A 24699-nucleotide genomic window follows, 5' to 3' on the forward strand; every position below is an offset into this window, starting at 1 on the left:
CTGTTAATTAGCTCATGTTGGACCTAATTAGACTCCTTGAACAATGCATTTCTTCTGGATGATGTACTCTTTCGGCAACTCTTATGTTGCATGTCTATTATGTTCTATGTTTAGAAAACATAATGTACAACACCAGATTTTTTTAAAAAAATTATTTTAAAAAAATTATTTTTACAAAGGACTCCATTTTTAGATGGAAAAAAAATTTGGATTAAAAATGTAAAGGGAAACCTGATACACCATTGTATAAGTGGTGAGCAAAGCAGAGGTCACAGCTGTCTACCAGATTTTAAACAATTTTTTTCTACGGATGGATGAAAGTCCCTTACCTGTTCTCGAAGCTTGCTTCGTGGTGGGGGGAGGCGCTTCGGTTCTCCCCCCGGAGTTCAGGCGATGGGGGGGAGGCACCCCGCCTTGCCCGGCCGAAATTCAGGCTGGGTAGAAGCGCCCCGTCTACCCGGCCGTGAAAAAAAAAGTAAAACACACATACACACACACACCCATGATAGGCTACGTAACGATTTACGTAGCCTATCATGGCTAGATTTCCAAAGTCAGCCATGATAGGCTATGTAAATCGTCACGTAGCCTATCACGGGTGACTTTGAGAAAAAAAAAAGCACGTACGCAAATGGCAGCTCCCATGGGGACTGCCATTTGTGTTCCTTATTTTGACACGTCTAGTCTACGTAAAGATTTACATAGACTAAGGCGAAAATAAGGGCAACACAAATAGCATTCCCTTATTTTCGCCGTAGTCTACGTAAATGTTTACGTAGACTAGACGTGCCAAAATAAGGAACGCAAATGGCGGCGCCCATGGGCCGCCGCCATTTGCGTACGCGCTTTTTTTTTCCAAAGTCACCCATGATAGGCTACGTGATGATTTACGTAGCCTATCACGGCTGACTTTGGGAATCTAGCCGTGATAGGCTAGGTAAATCGTTATGTAGCCTATCACGGGTGTTGTTGTTGTTTTTTACTTTACTTTTTTTTTTGCAATGGCGGTGGTGGCAGCCGGTCGGGAGACCGGCCGCCGCCCCCACTGAAACACCACCGAAACGCCGCCGGGACCCGCCGCCGAGAGGGACATTCGGCCACGGTAAGTCCCATCCCGGGGGGGGGGCCCAGCGGAGAATTTCCCCACCAATTTCGGGGGGCCGAATGTGTTGGCATTCGGCCCCCCGAAGATTTGTGGAGAAATTCTCCACCATCCCTATTTTTTTTCTGAAGAGTCTTTTAAGTCAATCAGCAGAGTGAGGAAGTGTAGCTTACCAGTTGTGTTACAAGCTCTGCATTGACATGATTCACATCCTGCTCTTTCCTTGAAGATAGGGCAATGGTTATAATTGGTGATGTAGTGGTAAATTTTGAGATGTAGGAGCTCATCATGACATCTCTTCCCATAGCCTTTCCCCCAAGGACAGTCCAAAAATGATACACGCCCAAACACCCACACACATACCCAAGAAAAGATGTGCATAGCATAATACCCAATTTATTAGGATCAGCCAACAGTCATAAAATGAAATGGCCTTGTTCTCTGACTTCCTCTATGCTAGTGGTGTTGAACCTCTTTTAACCTGAAGGCCAAATTCCATTTTGGGGAAGAACTCTGGGGCTGCATTCCAGTGGTGGGTGGTGCCAAAGACAAAAAGAACTGGTTCAAAAATACAAACAAATACAAAATATATCAGCATATTTTAGCTTAAAGCTCTTGCTGTCAGTAACTAAGCCTTAGGAGAGGCATTTCAACCTATTAGAATGGAGGGAAACTGTGTGAAATTCAGCAAACAACTCAACAGCTGGTGTTTGCGGAGGGGAAGGGGTGGGACCAAGGAAAGTGGGTGTAGTACTCTGGGGAACCGCAGAGGGCTGGAGTGGGACTCCAAGTGCGTTGGATTTGACCTGTGGGCTTGAGGTTCAACACCCCTGCTTTCTGCTAATGTCACAAACAATAGTAAAACTACAAAGCCTCATTATCACATTTTTATTTATTTATTTATTTATTTATTTTGAACATTTGTATCCCGCCCTATGTCGTTAAGATCTCATCATTCATTAAATCACATCATCCACTTGCCCAACCTTGGTGCTCCAGCTGATGACATCATTATTCTTTCTCTGAAAAAAGTCCTGGTCCTGTGTAGACCCGCATTCTGCTTCCACTGGTTAAATTCCTTGAAACATGTACAATCAAGAAGTTCTATTAGATACAAACTTTACCCCAAAAAACCTAATACTGCTATTTTAGAACATTTATGTGCAATTAACATTGTGCTGAGCATGGTACAATACATGACACAGGTCTTTCCCATTAGGCCACTACCTACATTAGCCAGATGTGATAAGAACTGGGAGGGGGGAGTGGATTGACAGATGAAACATGAAGATGGAGCTGTATAAAAGACAGGAAAGGTGCACAGTGAGTGAGGCTTCCCAAAAAGACTTTCCTAGAGGTGGGTTTGTTTGTTTGTTCCTTACATTTTTAGAGTGTCCAATAACCAAAGTTCTCTTGACAGCATATAGATAAATTTAAAACATGAAATACAAGACAACAATTTTTAAAATGATGATCAAATGACACATGATAAAACCAAGATGAAACCAGGAGCAGGAATAAAAACAATGCCAGACAGAATAAAAGCAGAAGCAGCAATAAGGATAAAACAGGACAAAGATCTAAAAGCACTCAGTCAATTTCTAAAGTGCCTGCAAAATTTAAAAGGCCTTCACCTGGCACCAGAAAGACCACAGTGTTGGCAGTAGACAAGCCTATCTAGAGAGGGCATTCCACATACGGAGAAGCACCATTGGAAAGGCTGTGTCTTTGTAGCCACCCATCCTGCCTCAGTTTGGGGGCACCTGAAGATACGGATGTACAGACTGTGTAAAATCCACTCTGACTGTGTTTCATGGATTGTCAGGCACCTTTTGTTCCATCATCTGTTCACAGATGGATGCGAATGTATGTATGTATCTATATCTATATCTATATCTATATCTATCTATCTATCTATCTAATCTATCTATCTATCTGGTCATGTGGAAAAATACGCAAATAATTATATAAGAGGTTTCATAAGGATTTACATAATTTACCTTAGTACGTAACATTTAGCATATTGTCCCCCATTCCATTCAACTTTTCCTCAACAGAAACGTCTGTATTTTCCTACAAACAAATATGCGTAAATTTCAGGAAAGTAAAAAAATCCATCACAAATACCCCAGACTCCACACGGCCTGAGGGGGGGGGTCACTCCGCTGCAGATTCCGCAGGTCGGTTTCTAAGAAATCTGAGCTCATTTTAGTTCATCTCAAATGTCTCCAGCATCCCTACCTGGAGGAGGGCCTCAGATGAAGCCCCTAGTATCCAGGTAGGTAAATATGGGAGGAGATGTTCCTTCAGGTAACCTGGCCCCAAGCCATAGAACTCTAAAGTTACAGCCATTGCCTTGGATTGGGCTCAGAAATCAATTAGCTAAACCATGACAGGGCAAATCCACTGCAATGCAGTTCGCCACATCCCAACTCAAATAGCCTGTCCCGAAGGTTATCATGGTTGGAATCGAAAGCCGCTGAGAGGTCCAAGGGAACTGGGGTCACACTCCCCTGTTGCTTTCACAGCATAGCCAGGTCATCCCACAGCGTGACCAAGGCACTTTCTGTTCCAAAACCTGTCCTGAAGCCAGATTGAAATGAATTTCTTTCTCATCTAGAAAATAAGTTTCATCCCATGAAAGACATTATTATCTAACTGGTCAGCATCTGCTCCTCAGAATTATAAACGTTAGTGAACTAAACATCAAGAACAGAATGATTCACGATATGTTCAGAGTCTGAGATGACAAGAATACCATGTAACTGAAGGATGGTTCATGCATACAAGTGGCCATTTTTTAATCCATGCAATCATATATTGAGTGCATGACCCCATGAAGAAAAGCTACTGTGAACCAGGAGAATACTCTTCAGTAGAAGTGGAGAAAAAATTCATTCAGTTTGCATTTTCATGGGGATTTACCCAATGTTTCACTTTCAAACGAATATGCAAAGCAAAACTTAGTTATCCTTTGAAATTTGCACTTCTCTGAATTTTACAATGAAGTTATCCAATAAAAATGTGTACAAACTGTGAGTATTAGGGAAAACTGCACACAAAAATATTAGTGGAAATAATGTTCAAAAATGCATTGTATTAGAAAAATTGCTTGCAAAAGTTGTATATTATATAAAAACCCATACCAAAATGCATGAAAAATGCCCAAAAAATTCATGTGAACTTAAAAAAAAAGTTCTCGAATTTCGAGATGAACTGAACTTAAAGATCAGAACAGTGAGAGACTAAGAGAAAACGAAATTGACAGATTCATCCATCTCTACAATAAAGTAGTCATGGCCATTTCTCTGATAGTGGCAGCTGACAAAATTGCAGCCATTATTACAGAAATTGAGATGGAGGTTTTCCTGTACCCTCCACCTCACAAATACATGGATGACGAGCGTAAGAACCCATATTTATGTGTGAATCTGAAGGACGATCACTTTTGTTAATTTGGGAAGGAAAACAGGATAGAAATACACTGGCCTGCAGTACCGGTAAAATTTTAGATTTGGCATCAATTTTATGCCAGTCTGCTTCATCATCACTTTCCAATCATGAAATAATTCAATCCAGTTTCACATTTCTGCCTTTTTTCAGCTCCTGCCCATGCTGGCAACTTGGGTTATGGGAGACATTCTGCATTAGCTCTCTTTTCTCCATTTAGCTTTTTGAAGTCCCATCTGCTTATATCATTTACTAACTTCAGCCTCCCAGCACTTGGACACACATGTGGATTGGATAGACAACCAAACATCACCTACTATCCATGCTCATTTCACAGTGCTTCATATCCTTGTAGCCACAGGAAGAGACTGGGAGATTATTGTTCACAATAGAGAACCCTTGAGTACTGTAAATGACAGTTATCTGTTGATGTTGAACTCCAATCTCTGCGAAAGGCCTTTCCACAGTTATGCTTGAGATACATGTGCTAGAAACAAGCTGTTCACATATCCTGGTTTATAAGCCAAAAGTGACATGTGTCCCCTTCCTTTCTAGTGAAAGGTCCTGATGGTGCTAAACCACTTTTCCCCTAAAAGGAAGGGCCACAGTTCCATGGTAGAGCACAAACTTTGCAAACTTGTGTAAGTTCCCTCAGGTTCAATCTCTGGCATCCCCAGTTAAAAGGATCTCAGGTAACAGTGCTGTAAAAGACTTCAGCAGGAGATCCAGGAGAGTTGCTACCAGTCAAATTAGACAGTACCAGGCTAGATGGACTAAGGGTACAATGCTATGCATGCTTAGATAGAAAAAAAGTCCTACAAGTCCCAGCATGGCTGGCTGGGGAATGCTGGGGATTGTAGGACTTCCAAACATGCATAGGATTGCACCCTAAAACAGCTTCAGCTTTTCAAGGTGCTGTTTGGGAGAAAACGTATGGAATACTACCACGTAGAGATGTGGAAACCAGCAAAGCTTATTTATTTATTTATTTGTTTGTTTATTTAATTTCTATACCGCCCAATAGCCGAAGCTCTCTGGGCGGTTTACAAAAATTAAAACCAAACACACAATAAAACAATTTAAAATATATAGAACATTAAAACCACAATATAACAATACAACCACAATAAAATCTAGCAGCAGTGCAGGAGTTTAAAATACAGATTTAAAACAGCAAAGATAAAAATTTAGAAAGCTAAAATGCCTGGGAAAATAAAAAGGTCTTCACCTGGCGCCAAAAGGAATACAATGTAGGCGCCAGGCGAACCTCACTAGGGAGCTCATTCCAGAGCCAGGGTGCCACAGCAGAAAAAGCCCTCCTCCTAGTAGCCACCTGCCTCACTTCCTTTGGCAGGGGCTCACGGAGAAGGGCCGCTGACGATGACCTTAAGGTCCAGGCAGGCACATATGGGAGGAGGCGATCCTTCAGGTAACCTGGCCCCAAGCCGTTAAGGGCTTTGAATGTTAACACCAGCACTTTGAATCGGGCCCGGAAATGGACTGGCAGCCAGTGCAGCTGGAAAAGTACTGGCGTAATATGAGCTTGCAGGCCAGTCCCTGTTAACAATCTTGCTGCCCTATTTTGGACCAGCTGAAGTTTCCGGACCGTTTTCAAAGGCAGCCCCACGTATAACGCATTGCAGTAATCCAGACGAGAAGTTATCATTGCATGGATAACTATAGCTAGGCTATCTCTGTCCAGATAAGGGCGTAGTTGGTATACCACCCTAAGCTGATAAAAAGTGCTCCGTGCCACTGAGTTCACCTGTGCCTCAAGTGACAGTTCTGGATCCAAGAGCACCCCTAAACTACGAACCTGATCCTTTAGGGGGAGTGCAACCCCCTCCAGAACAGGTTGAATACCACCTAGCCGGGCAGAAGAACCACCCACTAACAGTACCTCCGTCTTGTCTGGATTGAGTTTCAGTTTATTGGCCCTCATCCAGTCCATTACTGTGCCCAGGCACTGATTCAGAACAGCCACTGCCTCACCTGGTTTTGATGAGAAAGAAAGGTAGAGCTGGGTGTCATCCGCATATTGATGGCACCTCAGCCCACACCTCCGGATAACCTCCCCCAGCAGGTTCATGTAGATGTTAAACAGCATGGGGGATAAAATAGAGCCCTGTGGAACCCCATGGCACAATTGCTATGGCACAGAGCAATAATCCCCCAGCACCACCTTCTGGAATCAGCCATCCAAGTAGGAGCGGAACCACTGCAGTGCAGTGCCTCCAACTCCTAACCCAGACAACCTATCCAGAAGGATACCATGGTCGATGGTATCGAAAGCCGCTGAGAGGTCCAGAAGAATCAACAGGGTCGCACTCCCCCTGTCCCTCTCCCGGCAGAGGTCATCCCACAGGGCGACCAAGGCAGTCAAAGCTTGAATATGATTCTCTGAATTCCACCTCGAAACTCAGTCCAATTTATGTCCATATCAGATTGTGAGATTTTCTTTCCTTTTCGCATGGAAATTGTGAGGTACCTGGGTGCACTTTCGAAGTACACAATCTCCTCCCATTGATTAAAGTACACTGTTTAGAAAGGATGCATTTTTTTCATGGATATTTTTCAAATGTATGCATTTTTCAAATGCATTACGTGTGCCCCTGCCACAAACAGCATCACAAGGTCAAAAATGTATGAGCTTTCACTGCAGATTGTGCTCGCGTTTGTGTTCAGATTAGGGAGGTGCAAACAGGGTAAATTCTGGTAATAAATGAACTGAAACGAATTCCTCATACATCACATGGAGCTTGGAATTTAAATATTCTCCAATAACCTACATTCTAGGGCCAAGGCAGTGGGTGCTAAGCCAATGGTATCAAAAGACTGAGCAAGCTGAGAAGAAGAAAATAGAAGTCACAAAGGTGGAGGGGAGGGGAATAAATGTGAGCCAAATTTCTCAGAAGACATTTTTCTGAGAAAAAATAATTTCGCTTCTTCTCACTGCTCCCAGAAAATGTTGCAGAATTTTCCTCTGCATATTCTCCACCATTATTTTTTTTTGGGGGGGCAACAATCCCACCCCAACCATGCCATGGAACAATGTGGGACAACGTGGAGAATGCAAAACAGCTTCCAGGATACCACTTGCAGCACCAGCTGAACAACAACAAAAACCAAGAGCCCCGCCCGCCAAGGACCTGTTGGAAACTTTCTCCTCTCCCTGGAGAAATTAAATGAAATGATCCTCCCAATTTCTTTGGCCACAAATAGGGTGGAGAACTTTGACAGGCCACTTGTACACAGCTTTAGAGTGCAAGATCTTCAAGGAGATGTCACTAGGGATGTCAGAGAATTCCACCACGGATCTTGGTGATCCCCTGAAATCTGTGGCAGAACGGCCTGCCACCCCCCCACCCTCCCGCAGATCCTCCCGGGATGAGACTTACCTGGGGCGGATCTTTCAGGCGGCGGCGGCTCCAGCAGCAGCTCCGGCGGCCGGTCTTCCAACCGGCTGCCACTGCCACCATTTCCGGGCTTGTGGGGGGGGGGGGAAGACATGATAGGCAACGTAAAGATTTATGTAGCCTATCATGGCTAGGTTTTTAAAAAAAGGAAAAAAAAGACGTGATAGGCTACGTAAATCTTTACGTAGCCTATCATGGTTGGGGGTGGGTTTAAAAAAAAAAGCGTACGCAAACGGCGGCGGCTATGGCCGCCACCATTTACGTTCCTTCTTTTTGGCCATCTTAATCTACGTAAATATTTACGTAGACTATGACGGCGAAAATCAAGGGGAACGTAAATAGCGTAGCGGGTGCTATTTGCGTCCCTTTTTCATTCACCGTTTTAGCCTACGTAAATATTTACGTAGGCTAAAACGGGGAATCAAAAAGGGACGCAAATAACACCTGATACGCTATTTGCGTTCCCCTTGATTTTCGCCGTCATAGTCTACGTAAATATTTACGTAGATTAAGACGGCCAAAAAGAAGGAACGCAAATGGCGGCGGCCGTAGCCGCCGCCATTTGCGTACGCGTTGGGGTTTTTTGTTTTTTTTTACCCAGAGCCCTCCACGGCCGGAAATCCTGCTGCGGACGGCTCTGGCCTGGCCGGGCCGGGCCTGGCCGGCTGCTCCGCGGAGCTGCCGCGGAGCACAGCCGGTCGTTGGAGGATTCCGGGGGGAGGAACAGAGCGCCTCCCCCCCGGCCAGGATTCCGGGGGGAGGGATGGAACGCCTCCCCCCCACCATCAACATAATCCGCAAAAGGTAAGTCACTTTCGTACATCCCTAGATGTCACTCACACCCCTTTGTATTGATAGACTCAGTCTAAAGCACTTCATCTACATGTCATTCTTCTTCCTTTTTCACCACCTCCCCCCACAAAACCCTTTATTTAGGCTCACTGCATCAACAAAACATAACAGAGAATCAAATCTTTGTTTGTGGATATCTCTGTATGTCCTTTCCAGGGATGTACAAAAGTCACTTACCTGAACCCGAAAGTTGATTCGCGGTGGGGGGGAGGTGCTCCGTCCCTCCCCCCTAAATTCTGGCTGGGGTGGAGGTGCCCTGTCCCTCTCCCCCGAAATTCTGGCCGGGGGGGAGGTGCCCCGTCCCTCCGGCCGGGAATCCTGTCCTGCCGGGACGCAAATGGCGGCGGCCGTAGCCACCACTGTTTCCGTCCCTGCAGTCAGCCGTGATAGGCTACGTAAATGTTTACATAGCCTATCACGGCTGAGTGAAAAAAAACAAAACAAAACCGCATGTACGCAAATGTCGATTTGCGTTCCCCTTATTTTCGCTGTAGTCTACGTAAATCTTTACGTAGACTACACGAGCCAAAATAAGGAACGCAAATGGTGGCGCCCATGGGCGCTGCCATTTGCATACGCGCAGTTTTGTTTTGTTTTTTTCACTCAGCCATGATAGGCTACATAAACATTTACGTAGCCTATCACAGTGTTTTTTAAAAATCTAGCCGTGATAGGCTATGTAAATCTTTACGCAGCCTATCACATTTTTTTTTTTTTTTACTTGGAAATGGCGGCGGCGGCAGCCGGTCAGAAGACCAGCCGCCGCAGCCGCTGCCGCTGAACCGCCACCGCCGCCACCAGGATTGGGGTGGACAAAAGTCACTTACCTGTCCTCGAAGCTTGTTCGCAGTGGGGGGGAGGCGCTTCGCTGCTCCCTCCGCGAAGTTCAGGCCGGGGGGGGAGGCTTCCCGCCTCGCCCGGCCGAAATTCAGGCCGGGGGGAGGCTTCCCGCCTCGCCCGGCCGAAATGCAGGCCGGGGAGGAGGCACCTCGCCTCGCCCGGCCACGAACTCCAAAGTTTTTTTTTTAAAAAAAAACGCCCCCGTGATAGGCTACGTGACGATTAACGTAGCCTATCATGGCTAGATCTGCAAAGTCAGCCATGATAGGCTACATTAATCGTCACGTAGCCTATCACGGGTGACTTTAAAAAAAAAAAAGAAGGGCGTACGCAAATGGCGGCCCCCATAGGGAGCCGCCATTCGCATTCCTTATTTGGTCGCTGTAGTCTACGTAAATCTTTACGTAGACTACAGCGACCAAATAAGGAATGGGAATGGCGGATCCCTATGGGGGCCGCCATTATCCGTACGCGCTTTTTTTTTTTTTAAAGTCACCCGTGATAGGCTACGTGATGATTTACGTAGCCTATCACGGCTGACTTTGCAGATCTAGCCGTGATAGGCTACGTTAATCGTCACGTAGCCTATCAAGGGGGCGTTTTTTTTTTTTCTTTTATTGCAATGGCAGCGGCAGCAGCCGGTCGAAAGACCGGCTGCCGCTCCTGCCCCGCACGAACACCCGCCGAACCGCCGGCTGGACCCGCCGCCGGGAGGGACATTCGGCGAAGGTAAGTCCCGTCCCGGGGGGGGTGCGGGGGGCAAAGAATTTCTCCCCGAAACTTGTTCGGGGGACCGAACACGTTGGCTCTTGGCCCCCCGAAGTTTCGGGAAGAAATTCTCAGCCATCCCTACACCAGGGACATTCGCACAAGGTAAGTCCCGTCCCGGGGGGGGCGGGGGGGCAGTCTGTTTCTCCACCAATTTGGGGGGGCTGAATGTGCTGGCATTCGGCCTCCCCGAGATTCATGGAGAAATTCTCTGACATCCCTAGTCCTTTCTTTATAAAAAGAGAAGGGTTCTCTAAATAATAAATGGGATCCTTGTTTAGCCAAAAAAGTTTCATGCATTGAAAAGATCTATGCAAATATGCAGGTAAGGAGCAAGTTCTCTCCATCATTATCTATCTTGGTGTGTGTGTGTGTGTGTGTGTGTATCCATCCATCCATCCATCCATCCATCTATCCTTTCATATTTTCTTTATATAAAAAAAGGATTGGAAGATATTCACAAGAAAGAAGTTTCATTCTCTGCTTTGTTCTTGTTGAAACAATGACCCTGAATAATTTGCATTTGACTTTTCAACAAATGAGACTGTTTTGGCTAATTAAGACTCTAATTTATTAGTTTATTTTAGATGCAATTTATATTCATTACATCTAATAGGCATGCATAAACCACACAGATGATACAAAGATCAAAAATTTTAGAATCCTATTTACCATCATATGATATGGAGCACATAATTTCTTCCTTCCAGATTTCATCTGAGTCTGTTTATTCTTTATTAACAATGGTTCTTTTAGCCTGTAAGAATTTCATTTGGGTTCATTTTTGCTTTGAATTTGTCCCATTCACAACACTGGACATGAACACAAGTGGGAGTGCAATGTCTTGGACAAGCTCACCAACTTGCAGTCATTTTCTAAAAGTGCACTTAATAACAACAACAACAACAACAATAACAACAACAATGTGGACATCCACACCTTAGTCTAGGGGGGGATTCATATTTTGGGTGCACACTTTAAAAGGCACATTGAAATGCACACTTTTTTGTTTTGAAAGGTGGGGGAAGCTCATGTTCAAGAATGGGAACAAGACAAACTGAGCACAGAGATGAAAATAGGAGATTTTCGATGAACCTAAACCTTGCCGATTCTCCCTACCCCTAATTATGCCTTCTCTTGACTTGAGTGCTCTTCAGATGCAGTATCCAGCCATGTGGGAGCTGCCTTTTCATGCTGTAGTGTAATAGGTCCATGGAAAAGGGTCAGGCAATTTGCTGCTTCAACTCCCCCATAAGCCTCTTCTATAATATATCACATACTATCATATATGGGCAGTTTCTCTACCGCATGCCTCCCCATGCCACCAATTCTATCACCTTTGGAAGTGAGCAGATGAGAATGAGCTTCAGGTGGAGAACACCAAGTTAATTTCACTTTCTGTAAATGGAAGCAAGGAGTTTTATTAAGTAGCAGGGACAAGATTCAATTTAAATTGAAGACATTTATTCAGAATGAATATTTTTTCCCCAGACGTTTCTTTCTTCTAGGTCTTAATATCCCTCTTGAGATATTTATGAAAGATTGGCTGAAGAAAACTTTCACACTTCATCAATTTGGCCCTGGATTACAGGATTTCTTATGGTGATTTAATGATCTGCAAAGCAATGGTCAAAATGAAATGATCAGTAGCAATCATGGTCATGTGCTTATTGTTTGGATACTAGCTTTCCTCATGTTTACTACTTGCACACATTACAAAGTCAGTTCCAGCAATACCCTCTCTAGCCAATACTGTGCCCTGGATAAGGTTGCCATATTCCAGTTTCCCAAGTCTGATTAATCTAATCTGCATATTACGCAAGTTGCACATTACTTATGCTCATTTTATTCTTATTTTTTCATTGTGTTTAAAAAAAATAAACATTTTAAAATGCAACTTGTCTCTGTGTTTTTATATGGAATAAAAAGAGCTTGAATTCCGCTTTCTAATTTGGCTGAGAAAATATGGTGCTGTCCAGTCACAGGTACAAAACTTTCTACTAGAATCAATGGAAGCTTTTTCTTTTCTTTTCTTTTTTTAACCCCCCTCCCGGGGGGGGGGTGGAATTTCAGGGGTGGGGAATGGGCTAGGCCTAAACCCTCCTGTCCTGGAACAGCATGGTCCTGATCCAGATCAGGAAAGCACACACTTATGCAAGAATTAATGAAAAGAAAAGAAAAGAAAAAGGAGTCTCAACTACGCCAACCCAATTAGCAGGAAATGTAGTTTGGCCCTGAGCCTTGAAATTTGTTTTGAGTACCAGAACTGAACAGACTTCATAGATTTTCCTCCGCACAAAAACCAACTCCTGTTTTCCCCAAGCTTTCTTTATTTCAATGGCATAATTTAGAGTGTGTGGAAGACATTTTGCTGCTGCTATTGTTAAGCAATTGGGAATCAGAAATCCTTGCAGATCTACTACAAATCATCCAGAGGACTATTAGGAGTTCCAAATCTACCTTCTGCCTACTCCAATCTGAAATAAACAACACAAAAAGAAAAATGTATGGGGAGGAAAGAAGAAAACAACCAGATTGGAACTGAATCTTCCCAATTCCATATTGAATAGAGCTCTATTCAAGTGTCATCACCCATGCAGTCATTACTGAGAGAGAACAGAATCTGAGCCCACTTGTCCTGGACCTGTTGCTGGTTTATCTCACCAGCTCCATTCCCACCAGCATGTGCCTGTCAAGGGAGTACTTCTGTAGAGGGGTGCCTGGTCTGCTTTATGCATGTAGCACCTCTTATGGTTTAGAACCCCAATTCTGCAGAGATCACGAGGGCAGCCTATGGATCCCCTCTATTGACATGGCCACACACATGGATGGCAAAAAGTGGAACCAATGGAGACATGACAGCAAAGGCAGGGCCGCTGCATGCAGTGCTATTCTCTCCTTCCATGGATTGGATAAGATCACCACTAAAGAGGCAGTTCTGGGAGAGGAGGAGCCAAAGATCCATTCCCATCCAAGCCAATGGAGTGGGCCATGCTGACTCACCTCTCCCTCAGCGTCAGTCAGATGGAATGGCTGTCAATGAGTTCCAGGAGAGGAGGAGCCAAAGGGCAGTTTGCCTCAGCCTCGGCTGTGCTGTCCCATGGCTCCCTGTGCAGCTCCCAGGTGGAAATCTTAGCTGTGATTTCCCTTATTGGCTACAACAATGGAAGGTAGGAGCATGCTTGTTTCTCAAAAAAGTGTATTGAGCAGAATACTGCAGGCACATTTTGGCTCTCTGATTCTATAAGGACTAGACAAAATGATCATTTTAAAGACCCTTGGAATCCAGGCCAGCTAACATCTAAAGGGGTATCAAGTGGCATAGCTAGAACCTAGGCAAAACCAGGCCAGCTGGGCTTTATGGAAGACCTAGCCCTAGGAAAGAGAAATTAGATGCACATATTTCTATATTTTTAACCTTCGACCTTCAAGACCATGCCAATATAGTAAAACATTTTACTTCCTTGCTTCTCCCTACTGGCCAGGATTTGTAATTTATGGTGATTACAGGACAAAATTACTTTTTCTGTCCTGTAAATCCCATCACATAAATATAAAAACATCCAATCTCTGCTTGAAGGGTGAACTACTATGCAGAAAATCCATTCTTCCATTCTTGCTGAATACAGTCATTGTTATTTAGGGAACAGTATGTGATTGTTGATGAGAAAGGATGTATACTGTATATCTGGCATCCATAGGAAGATCTCATCATGGAAACAGAGAGTTAAATATATTTATAATTTCTGTCTTAAGTTATAATCCTATGCACATTTACTTGGGAGTAAGCCCCATTGACCACAGTGGGACTTTCGAATAAATATTTGGCTTGGATTGCACTTCCGCTATGGGCATAAATCAGCATAGCTCCCTTTATTTTAGAAGGAAGGACTCAACATGAAATAAAAATGCAGAACACTAAACATGACACCCCAGTGCCAATAATGTGGTCAGTTCAGGGTTCTTTAAGCGGTGTGCTGTAAAACATAATTCCAACATTTACACTGCTAGATCCACAAACTAAATAGAGAGTGAGGAAAGGATGAGATAGTGATTCTACCTTCTATCTCATTAATTCCAGCCGTTCATCTTGTGTTTGTTTTTAAATCAACTGATGATTTACAATTATTGTGCCAGCCCTCTCACTTAACATTAAGGCTCAAAACTAATTTATTTGACCATGTGACGTTGATCTTTTTCAACAGAGTCATAAAGGGAACTGGTAGCATTGCACACTCACAGAGAGGGGGGGGGCAAAGAGAGGGGTAGAGGCAGGCAGAGTAATCCAATACTCATGCCCTACTCCCACGTCCGGCTTGCTGGCCATGGGGGGCGCATTGTGGGGGGGGTGAAGAGGCATCACAGGCTGCCATTGGGCAGCCCTTTGCACCACTCTAAAGGGGAGGGGCTGGAGAGGTTTTGTTTTTGATCAGCGCCTCTCTTCAAGCAGTCTCTCACTTGCATGGCTCCCTCCCACCTGCCCTTAGGCAGTGTGAAGACAACCGGTTGCCCTTTTGCGGGGGGGCAAGTAGGAATTTTTGGCTCACAGGCTGGGACTGCAGGTCTTTTTGCCTACTTCACACTATTAATGGGGTTGGGCATGTCCTGTACGTAATTCTGATCTAATTCTTCCTCAGTTCAGGTTGCATTCCAGTTGGCAGCTAGGACGGGCAAAAAGGAGAATGAGCTTAGGGATGGTGAGCATTCAGAGGCACCTTATGGTGACAGGTGATGCCTGAGGCCTCCCGAATGGGTTTTGCAGCTCGGCAGGGGAATAAGGGTTGCCTGGGAGACTGACTCACCTCACGCACCCAGGAGCTGTGTGGCCCCGGGAGGGTGACATGGGAAGGTCTACCTCCCCCATAAGGGGCAGTCCAGAGGAGTGGCAATGCTGACACGCCACCCCTCAGGCTGGGTATGTTTTCGCCAATAAAGGTGCCAGCTAGCCACTGGTACAGCCAGTGTCCATCCTAGGTTTTCCCCTTTGCAGGTATTTCAATAAATGTAGCCCAATTTCAATCCAAGCTTTGTTGTCTGTCTCTTCATTACCCCGTCTCCACTGACAATATTATGCTGGAGAGGATATACACTGCTCCACACCAGTGGAAAAGCTTCTGTATCTTATGTGTGTTAAGCCCACAAGTGGAGCGGGGAAACACAACCATAAAATAGAAAAATGGCATAAATGACAGACCTGACGGTGGTGGCATATCTTGCATTTTGCCAACATATCAGGGGCTTCCCCTGAACCCTAAAGCCCCTCACCAATATAACATAAGCACAGTGTTGTGCTCTTAAACAGCAATGTGCATATACCTACCAGTAAGCCCCACTAAATGCAATGGGAGAAGAACTTAAACTTCTGAGCAGACATGCACAGGATTGCACTGGGAGAGACTAGGCTGTGATTCATATATTCAGTAGTGCGCTAGACTCATGTAAGACTGATTTCATCGTAAAGCAATAAACAAAGTACAATAACGCAATAATAAAGTACAATACTGCAAGCCTTAAAGTTGGAAGGCTTGCAGTAGGTTCAAAATATGGCTGCTACGTTGCTAGGACCGGGCATTCTGAGCATATGACACCAGTGCTTTGCCATGTGCAGGATACCTAGCAGACCGCCTTCTGTTGTATAGACCCAGGTGACATTTAAGATAATCAGAGGAGGCCTTGCTGGTCATTCGCAAATGAAAGGAATGTTGCCATGAAGAACCCCGACGGGCCGCCTTCTCTGTAGCAGCCCCCACCCTCTGGGAAACCGTGCAGTTTGGGAGGCAGGAAATGTGGCATCTTTCAAACGCCTCCTAAAAATGCACCTTTTGACCCAGGCTTTCCTTGAGCTGTGACTGATGTTGGGTTTGGGGTATTACATGCTACTTTTAAACTTTTAAGTTTTGTATTTTGTTTCGTCATGTTGTATTTTATGGTTTTCATTGTTGTGAACTGCCCAGGGAGCCTTGGCTGTTGGGCAGTATAGAAATGTAATAAACAATAGCAAATAGAATAATAATAATAATAATTGGCTACAGGCCTATTTCCAGGCTCATTTCAAAGTGCTCGTCTTGACGAGAGATGAATATGTCCATCTTGATCTCAGCGAGCTTGTTGGGGGTTTTGGATCAAACTTGTTCAGCTCTGTTTCTGTATGAACCCATGATGTTTTTGTTTGTTTTTTAAACCATCCATTTGGCAGCCCATACACATTTTTTTTGTAATGTGTGCAATTTATTTTCAAAGGTGACTGAATCACTTTGGGGGGGGGGAATATGAGTTTTTGTGTTTGTTTTTAAATGTGTGCATTTTTGGACATATGCACCCATTGACTACGGCATGTTTGTGTGCATTTCAGAAATGTACACATTTTTCTTTGCACACTTTTCAAATGTGTGTGTGTGTGTTGTTGAACGCTTTTTGTTGCTGTTTTGCAGAACAAAACGTATACTCGGAAAAGTACAGATTTCTTACTGCAAATTACATTCAGGTCCACGTTTTGGCCCAGGAGATACGAACTGGGTAAATCTGTTTTTAAAAGTGTTGGAACAAATTTCTCACACATTCCCTAGACATGACATTTAAAGCCTTTTGTGGCCTTGCACCAAAGTACCTGAGCGATCACCTATTTCCACATGTGCCTGCCTATACTTTAAGATTTTCATCAGAGGCCCTTCTACAGTTCCCTGCCATCTAAGCAGGGCCGCCATCAACAACAGGCATGCTTGGGCATATGCCAAGGGCCCACACCCCAGGAGGAGCCACTGACAAGAGCCCCCTGGGTTTGCGCCTCCTCTTCACCATAGCAGCCTGCTTGTTCACTTGCCTCGTTCTCACCCCAACAATGGTAGTGGTGAGGAGGAGGAGGAGCAGATGCCCCTGCCTGCTTGCTGACTGGCTCTCTGCCTCTCAAGTAAGCAAGTAGTAGCAACTGTCAAGGGCTCCTTGGAGGGCTCTCAGTCTAATCCAGTAGCCAAGTCCAGACACAGACAAAGGGATTCTTTTCAAAGCTTTATTCCTCTATTACAACTTCACAACTCTACTGTTAGCAACTAGATATGAGCAGCAGAGCTCCTATGCCCTAAGTTGGAACAGTTGGTCCCCGTTTGAAGGGCAATTACTGGCAGACCCCTGAATATAAGGACTAGGGAGAATCCCTCCCCTTTTCCCTTGGATCCTCTGGGCGCAACCATTCTTTGAGCGCGAACCATTTGGCGCCGCTCTCTGCGTCTGCGCCGCGCATCCCCCCCCAGTCTGCTATCTGTGCTGAGTCACTCCCTGGACTGCTTTCTAAACTAGGAATGTGGGTGGGAGGAATCTCCGTCAGCTGTTGGTCCTGGGAAAAAAGGAGCGCGCTCCTCTCCCGAAGGAGCGACTGCTCTTCCTCAGCATCAGAACTACTCTGGGATTCTATGGGCTCAGTGTCCACCCTGACAGCAACAGTGAGAGAGAGGATGAGGAATAATAGCAGCTAGTGACAATGACTGAGAAGGTAGACTCACTGAGGGAGGGGGCTCATCATGGGTGTCTTGCCCAAGGGCCCTGCAAAACCTGGGGCCAGCACTTCATCTAAGATATTGTGAGTGGCTGCCGGGGAGAGGACCTTTTCAGTGGTGGCACCCTGGCTTTGGAATGTTTTCCTCAGAGAAGCTTGTCTGACATCTTTCCAGCACTAGGTAAATGCCTTTTTATTTTTGCAGGCTTTTTCGTGTTTAAACTTTTATTGATCTGTTTCATTTGGATGCTGATTTTATATAGCTATTTTAGCTTGTTTTAACATGTGGTTATTTTAAGGTGCTTTTAATATTTTATTGTAAACTGCCCTGATAATATATTTGAAGAGTGGGTAGAAGGCTAAATAATAATAAAAAATATGAGTTGCCTTTCTCGAGAGGAAGGAATATTCCTCAAGGGGAAGAGCTCTGCTTGCAGAAAGTCCCTCCACCCAATTTTTGGGATCCTTCCCTCCTCTTCCCTCCCCCTCACAGCTCACCCCATTCAGCAAGGTTTCCTGGCTTTCTGTGTAGCATTTCAGGGGGCTGGAAGGGCTTCTGTGGGAACAAGGGGGTGGGAAAGTGCTCATGCTTATCAAGCCCTATAAATATAGATAATTGTATTGAATTTTTCTGGAGTACACCATATCTGTAATCTTTGTATTAAATCCACGACCCTTTCATCACTCTAGAGATGGTATGATGTAAAGCTTAATGTGGCCCAACAGTTATCAGTGCACTTCAATACCAATAAAAAGCACTAGTGTAGATCTAGCCCAGGAAGGCCTGAGTCCAAATCTACACTCTGTGAAGCTCAATTGGTGACTTTAGGTTAGTCACTTTCTTTCTGCCTAAGCTACCTTCCAGGGTTGTTGTGAGGATAAAATGGGTCGGGGGGGGGGGGCAGGGACCATGTATATCACACCAAGTTCCATTAAGGAAGGGCATGACAATGCACGATACTTCTGTTAGTTACCTTTGCAAGCAACTGCTTTCAGAAGTACATATTATTCCACTGACTTTAAAGTAAAAGATTAAATGCAAAGAATTTCCACACATGATTCTAACGGGTTTGAAAAACAATTTATTTTCAAAGGTAAGAGGCTCAGTTTGGGGAAAATATTTTGTTTACAATATTATGGGGCAGGAAACAAATAACTTAAGGGATGATAGCAAGAAATCCAGCATTTGTTAGTTTTGTTCAGAGGTATACCCACAGTACAAACTGACAGGAAAATTGTTGCTCAGAGGTTGCTGATACCACAGTAGAAATAGCTTTTTCATTCAACCCAACAGGCTTCTTTCCACCATCTCTCTCCTTTCCCTGACACAGAGTTGAAAATACTGAAAGGCTACCCCACCTTCCTTGTGTGTCCAATAGAGATTGATAGTTTCCGCATGAGCTGTCAGTTAAAGGAAATAGATTTGGGAACTCAGCAGTCAGCACAGAAGGGAAGCCACCTAGCAGCAATAAAAACAGCACCACATTTCCTTTCCAGATGAAGAAACTCTGAAACCAGGGTGGTTTCTAAGATAAATATTATAGAAGTATAATTCCATATTTGCCATATATCTTATCCACTACACAAAATTCATAGTCAGATGAATGTTATGAGAAACAAAATTTGATCATTTCTGTCAGGGTGGAGGCAGTCACAACAGTAGTATTAGAAAGGCTCTTTTCACACCAGTAAATATCCTGTGATTTTAGCCTAAACGTACACAGGTTCCTTTCATCTGTCAAATGCAAAGTTGTCCCCAGCTGTTGTGTCCCTGATGTTTTACCTAGATTATGTGACTGTAGGCAGGTAGTTCTGTATTTCATTCATAAACAGCACACCATATACTTCATGATTTTCTGAAAACAATGCCATGAGAATAACAATATTTCCATGTTACATGTCACCTGTACTTATGCATGCGTGTGCACACACACACAAATCAAGGTGGGTATTTGATGAACATGGTGATTCTTTCTGATCTTAGCTCAGAGCAATCCATCACCATGTTGCCATATTTGGGCTGAATTTGTCTACATGCTACACAGAGTAGGCTGGTAGAATTATCAGTCTTTCTCTCCAATGAGCTAAATTACTACATGCAGGGAGATTTTATGTGATCCTCTCCTCCCATCTGCAGTCTAAAATTTGTCACCCATGAGACTCTTCTCCCATCTTCAGTGGAGTATCTTGGCATCCAGTCTCCCATCCTCCCACTCTGTGTAATACGAAGATTGATTCCTGGACTTTTACTTGCTTGCCTGCACAGGCTTCTGGCTAACTTTTGGCCTCAATTAATGCTCATTGTTACCTATAAATTCCTTCTTGACTAGAGCCCAGTATTTTAAGATCAGATTGAAACTCTTTGCCCTGGGTGTCATCATTTTCTGAAATTAGTTGCAGGACTTTCTCAGTAGTGGCACCATAATGAAAATTATGAAGTTGCCTTATGCTGAGTCAGACCACTGGTCCATCTATTCCAGTCTGGCAATAGGTCTCCAAGATCTCATGCAAGGGCCCTTCCAGTTCTGCTGCCTGAAAGTGTCTTTTAACTGGAGATGTCAGGGACTGAACCTGCGGCTTTCTGCAGGCAAAGCATATGCTCTGCCACTGAGCTATAATTTCTCCTACAAAGCCCCTACTTCATTTTTTGGTTTGCTGTTGTATAAGAAGGAATGCTTTTCTTTCCAAATGCTTTGAATGGTTAACATTCCTGTTGTGTTTTGATTTTGAATTGGTTTTATTGTTGCTTTATTCCCTATACACTGTCTGGAATGCAAGCAGAATGGTGATCTGGAAAGAAAGAAAGAAAGAAAGAAAGAAAGAAAGAAAGAAAGAAAGAAAGAATTCTGAAATTAGCCATGTCTGTGTAGAGTAGACACATCCGATTTATAAAGTGGAGCCTTCTGAATTGTACAAAGATATGTCAAAAATGTATTTGTTCTTTTCTTCTTGCGACATCTAGGGATGTCAGAGAATTTCGCCACGAATCTCGGGGAGGCCAAATGCCAGCACATTCGGCCCCCCGAAATCAGTGGCGAAATGGTCTGCCCCCCCACCCCCCCGGGACGGGACTTACCTTGGGCGAATCTCCCTGGCGGCAGCGGCGGCTCCAGTGGCGGTGCGGCGGCGGTGTGGCGGCCGGTCTTCCGACCAGCTGCCGCCGCCGCCATTTCCAAGTTTAAAAAAAAAACAAAAACTTGATAGGCTATGTAAAGATTTACGTAGCCTATCACGGCTAGATTTTTTAAAAATACCATGATAGGCTACGTAAATGTTTACGTAGCCTATCACGGCTGTGTTAAAAAACAAAACAAAACCGCGCATACGCAAATGGCGGCGCCCATGGGCGCCGCCATTTGTGTTCCTTATTTTGGCACGTCTAGTCTACGTAAACATTTACGTAGACTATAGCGAAAATAAGGGGAATGGAAATAACGTAGCATCTACGCTATTTGCGTTCCCCTTCTTTTCGCCGTAGTCTATGTAAATGTTTACATAGACTAGATGTGACAAAATAAGGAATGCAAATGGCGGCGCCCATGGGCGCCGCCATTTGCGTACGCACGGTTTGTTTGTTTTTTAACTCAGCCGTGATAGGCTATGTAAACATTTACATAGCCTATCACGGCTGACTGCAGGGACACAAGTGGCTAAGGCCACCACCATTTGCAGACCTGGCCGGCCAGGATTCGCAGCGGGAGGGACGGGGCACCTCCCCCCCGGCCAGAATTTCGGCGGGGAGGGACGGGGCGCCTCCCCCCCAGCCAGAATTTCGGCGGGGAGGGATGGGATGCCTCCCCCCCAGCCAGAATGTCAGGGGGAGGGACGGAGCACCTCCCTCCCACCGCGAATCAAATTTCGTAAAAGGTAAGTGACTTTTGTACATCCCTAGCAACATCTAGGATTGTGTGTGCAGTTTTAGGTAAGACCAAAATCCACTCTGCTCTGTTTCAGATCTAAAGTTCCAAGGATTATTATCAGGGCAGGCTCAATTAGCTCTGCCATTTCTGGAAAGACAAAATTAAGGATTAGAAACACCTTGACTTGGGCTGTGACCAGGGATGTACAGATTTCAGAGGTCTTTCATTCCATTGTCCATTCATGGATGGAAGTGGATTTTTTTTCCACTTTGGAAAAGTATGCAGAAATGTCTACTGCAACTTACATAATTTTCGCTGGTATGCAATATTTTGCATATTTTTCTTAGTGTTACACAGCAGGGGCTAAAAAAAGATTGGACATTTATAAAATGTTGTTGTTGTGTGTGTGTGTTTTAAAGGTTTATATATTAGCATATTTTCCAGTAACATTTGTATGATGAAATTTGCATACAATTCTGGTAAAGAAAAAAACCCAGTCTGTATGTCCACAGAATCTACATGAATCAGAAGATGCCAGTCCACTGCGGAATCCGCAGATCAAATTCATAGAAATACAAAGTCACTTGAATCCATTTCAGATTTCTCTGACATCCCTAGCTGTGACAAACTTGTCAACGCTTATGAATCTTCTGTGATGGACTTTGACTTTGACCAAGGGAACTAACATGGGGACTGAAAACTATGGCTGTATAAATCCACAGTGGAAGAGAATAAGAAAGTTTTTTAGTAATGAAAAACTGGAGCTACTCTAGTAAAATTGAATTGAACATATTCAAACATGGAAAAGTCAGACGCTCCATGTAGTACTTGTGTTGGCACAAACCAATGGTGTGATCAAATCAAGCTGGTCAAGTGACCCCTGGAAGACACCTGTACTGCATGAAAATCAAGCATGACAGTAAGGAGGAAAGATATGGGCTTTCCAGCCTACTCTTCTCTCTCCATCATAGCTCAGTGATTGTGGTCCAACAATGCAGTCTGCCACAGAACGCCTGTAGTCACTGGATACTCTGTGTGAAGGACTAGAGAACCTTGAGTTGCTGTGGAATGGCTTGGTGTTCAGGGATCAACATAGCATGGGTAAACTATGGTTTGATTTGTGCACTCACTGACCACAGAATCCTACACATGAACACAGTGGAGTTTACTTATGAGCAAACATGCATAGGAGGAAGGATCCCTGCAGAGCCAGCCATTTGAGCCTAGTTGGCTCTCTGAAGAGAGAGCCAGCTGCTTCCTCCAGTTGACACAGCTCTCCAGAGAGCCACCCACCCTATGGCTCATGCTGAGAGGATTCTCAGCATGAGCCAGAAGGCGGGTGGTTGAGAGCAGCCACTCACACTCTGTTTTGCTCTGAGGATCCCCTCAGAGCAAAATAGGATAGGTGGATGCTCCAGAGAGCCCCACTGGCCCCTCTCTGTCTCACTGCTGCATTTGCCACAGTGGGAGAGCAGGACCAGCAGGGCTCTCCCTAGCAGCTGCTGGTGTCACCAAGTGGGTGGCTTCTCTGGAGAGCCCCGCCAGCACTGCTCTCTTGCTGTGGCAAATTCCATGATGTGAGAACGGACGGTGGGGCTCTCTGGAGCACCCACTGGAGGCAGCGGCGGCGGCATACCATGCTGGCAGGGGCGAGGGGGAAGTGTGCAATTCACCACTCCGCTCACTCCACTGTCTAATGCGGAGATTCACCCTGCCACATGGGAGGGCCAGCCCTGGCATACACTTGGAGACTACGGAATATTCATTCTGAGATTCCTCTTTAGGAGATCGTCTAACAAAAACTGCTTCTAATGATAGCCTTAGGACCAAACTAGATGTGATGATGTCCGTGTTGTTTAACCTTGTTTGAAACCTTTGTCCCTGCTGCACTGCCAGTTGGAATCCCCCCTCCCCCACATGCCTGCTACCCGTGATGAGAGCAAAACTCCCAATGGCACCTGTGAGAGCTGAGCTCCTATTGCAAATAGCAGGCATGGGGGTGGGGTGATTCCAACCAGGTCAGTGGTAGTAGCAAAGGGTTAAAGCAGTCCACAGACCTAGTCTGGCTCTTCCCACCCCCCCAAACACACACACACACACTGCTATTTAATAATAATAATAATAATAATAATAATAATAATAACCACAGACAGCCAAACAATATAAAGTCACAGCCTAGTCTGGCAATCAGGCAAGCCACTATCTTTAATCTATCTGCAATGTTGGTTACATGCCATCCATCTCCAGTATTGGTTGCAAGATTACAACCAGATACTACTTGGACAACCTTAAAAGAATTATATAAACATTATTATTAATATTAATATTAATATTAATAATTGAGTTCATAGTACAGCCAGCTACCTCTATTCACTGGGGGTTGAAGGCCATTTATGAAAAGTTCAACCAGCCTCTGAGTTTCTGTGTCATAATTATTAGTTTTACCACTGTTGTTTCTGGCCATGATCCTTCTCCTGCCATGTTACCACTTTCCCTTTGGCATTTCTTCATAAAACAACTTTTCCAGTCTGGGCAAAGCAGAAGCCATGGTGTTTTCCTTAATGAAATATTTTGGTTTCCACCAGTATTGTTGCATGATGTCGCCTTCACCAGTTTGACTCTAGTCTAGTACAGAAAGTCATAACAGAAGCAAGTTGAACATTTCATTGAACAGCCTTCAACCCCAGATGAATGAATGAGGCTGACACAGAAAGGGTGAATGGCGGGGCAGTGACTGGAAAGAACATGGGAGGAAATAAAAATTTAGTACATCTGGCATGCAGGGAAACTGTATGACTTTTATCAGTTTGTGTAATGAGGCAAAGTATTAAAATAGACCAACTGACCATGGAGATTCATGTGACAATCGTCTCGAATGGAGGAGGCTGTCTGAAAAGAGGAAAAATAATACCATCTAAACGT

General features: G+C 44.5%; 1 protein-coding gene across 2 annotated transcripts in view; it reads right to left on the bottom strand.

Moving 5' to 3' along the window:
• Nucleotides 1-2017: 2017 nt before the first annotated feature.
• The window catches only part of LOC146352375 (uncharacterized), a 135503-nt gene continuing 112821 nt past the window's right edge, over nt 2018-24699 (bottom strand). Inside the window, exons 4-5 of one of the 2 annotated variants that reach the window (XM_084832095.1) lie at nt 24624-24666; nt 2018-2180 (exon numbers count right to left, since the gene is read on the bottom strand). In XM_084832095.1, the coding sequence (XP_084688221.1) occupies nt 2114-2180; nt 24624-24666 (110 nt within the window). In that variant the 3' untranslated portion in view covers nt 2018-2113. Of the gene's footprint in view, nt 2181-11872; nt 12044-24623; nt 24667-24699 lie in introns of those variants that run through there. The other variant, XR_014787352.1, reaches the window with a different exon arrangement.

Source organism: Heloderma suspectum, chromosome 2 (assembly GCF_057233095.1).
Source record: "Heloderma suspectum isolate Gila_16-S chromosome 2, 16-S_ref, whole genome shotgun sequence".
In the NCBI taxonomy this organism is placed as follows: Eukaryota; Metazoa; Chordata; class Lepidosauria; order Squamata; family Helodermatidae; genus Heloderma; species Heloderma suspectum.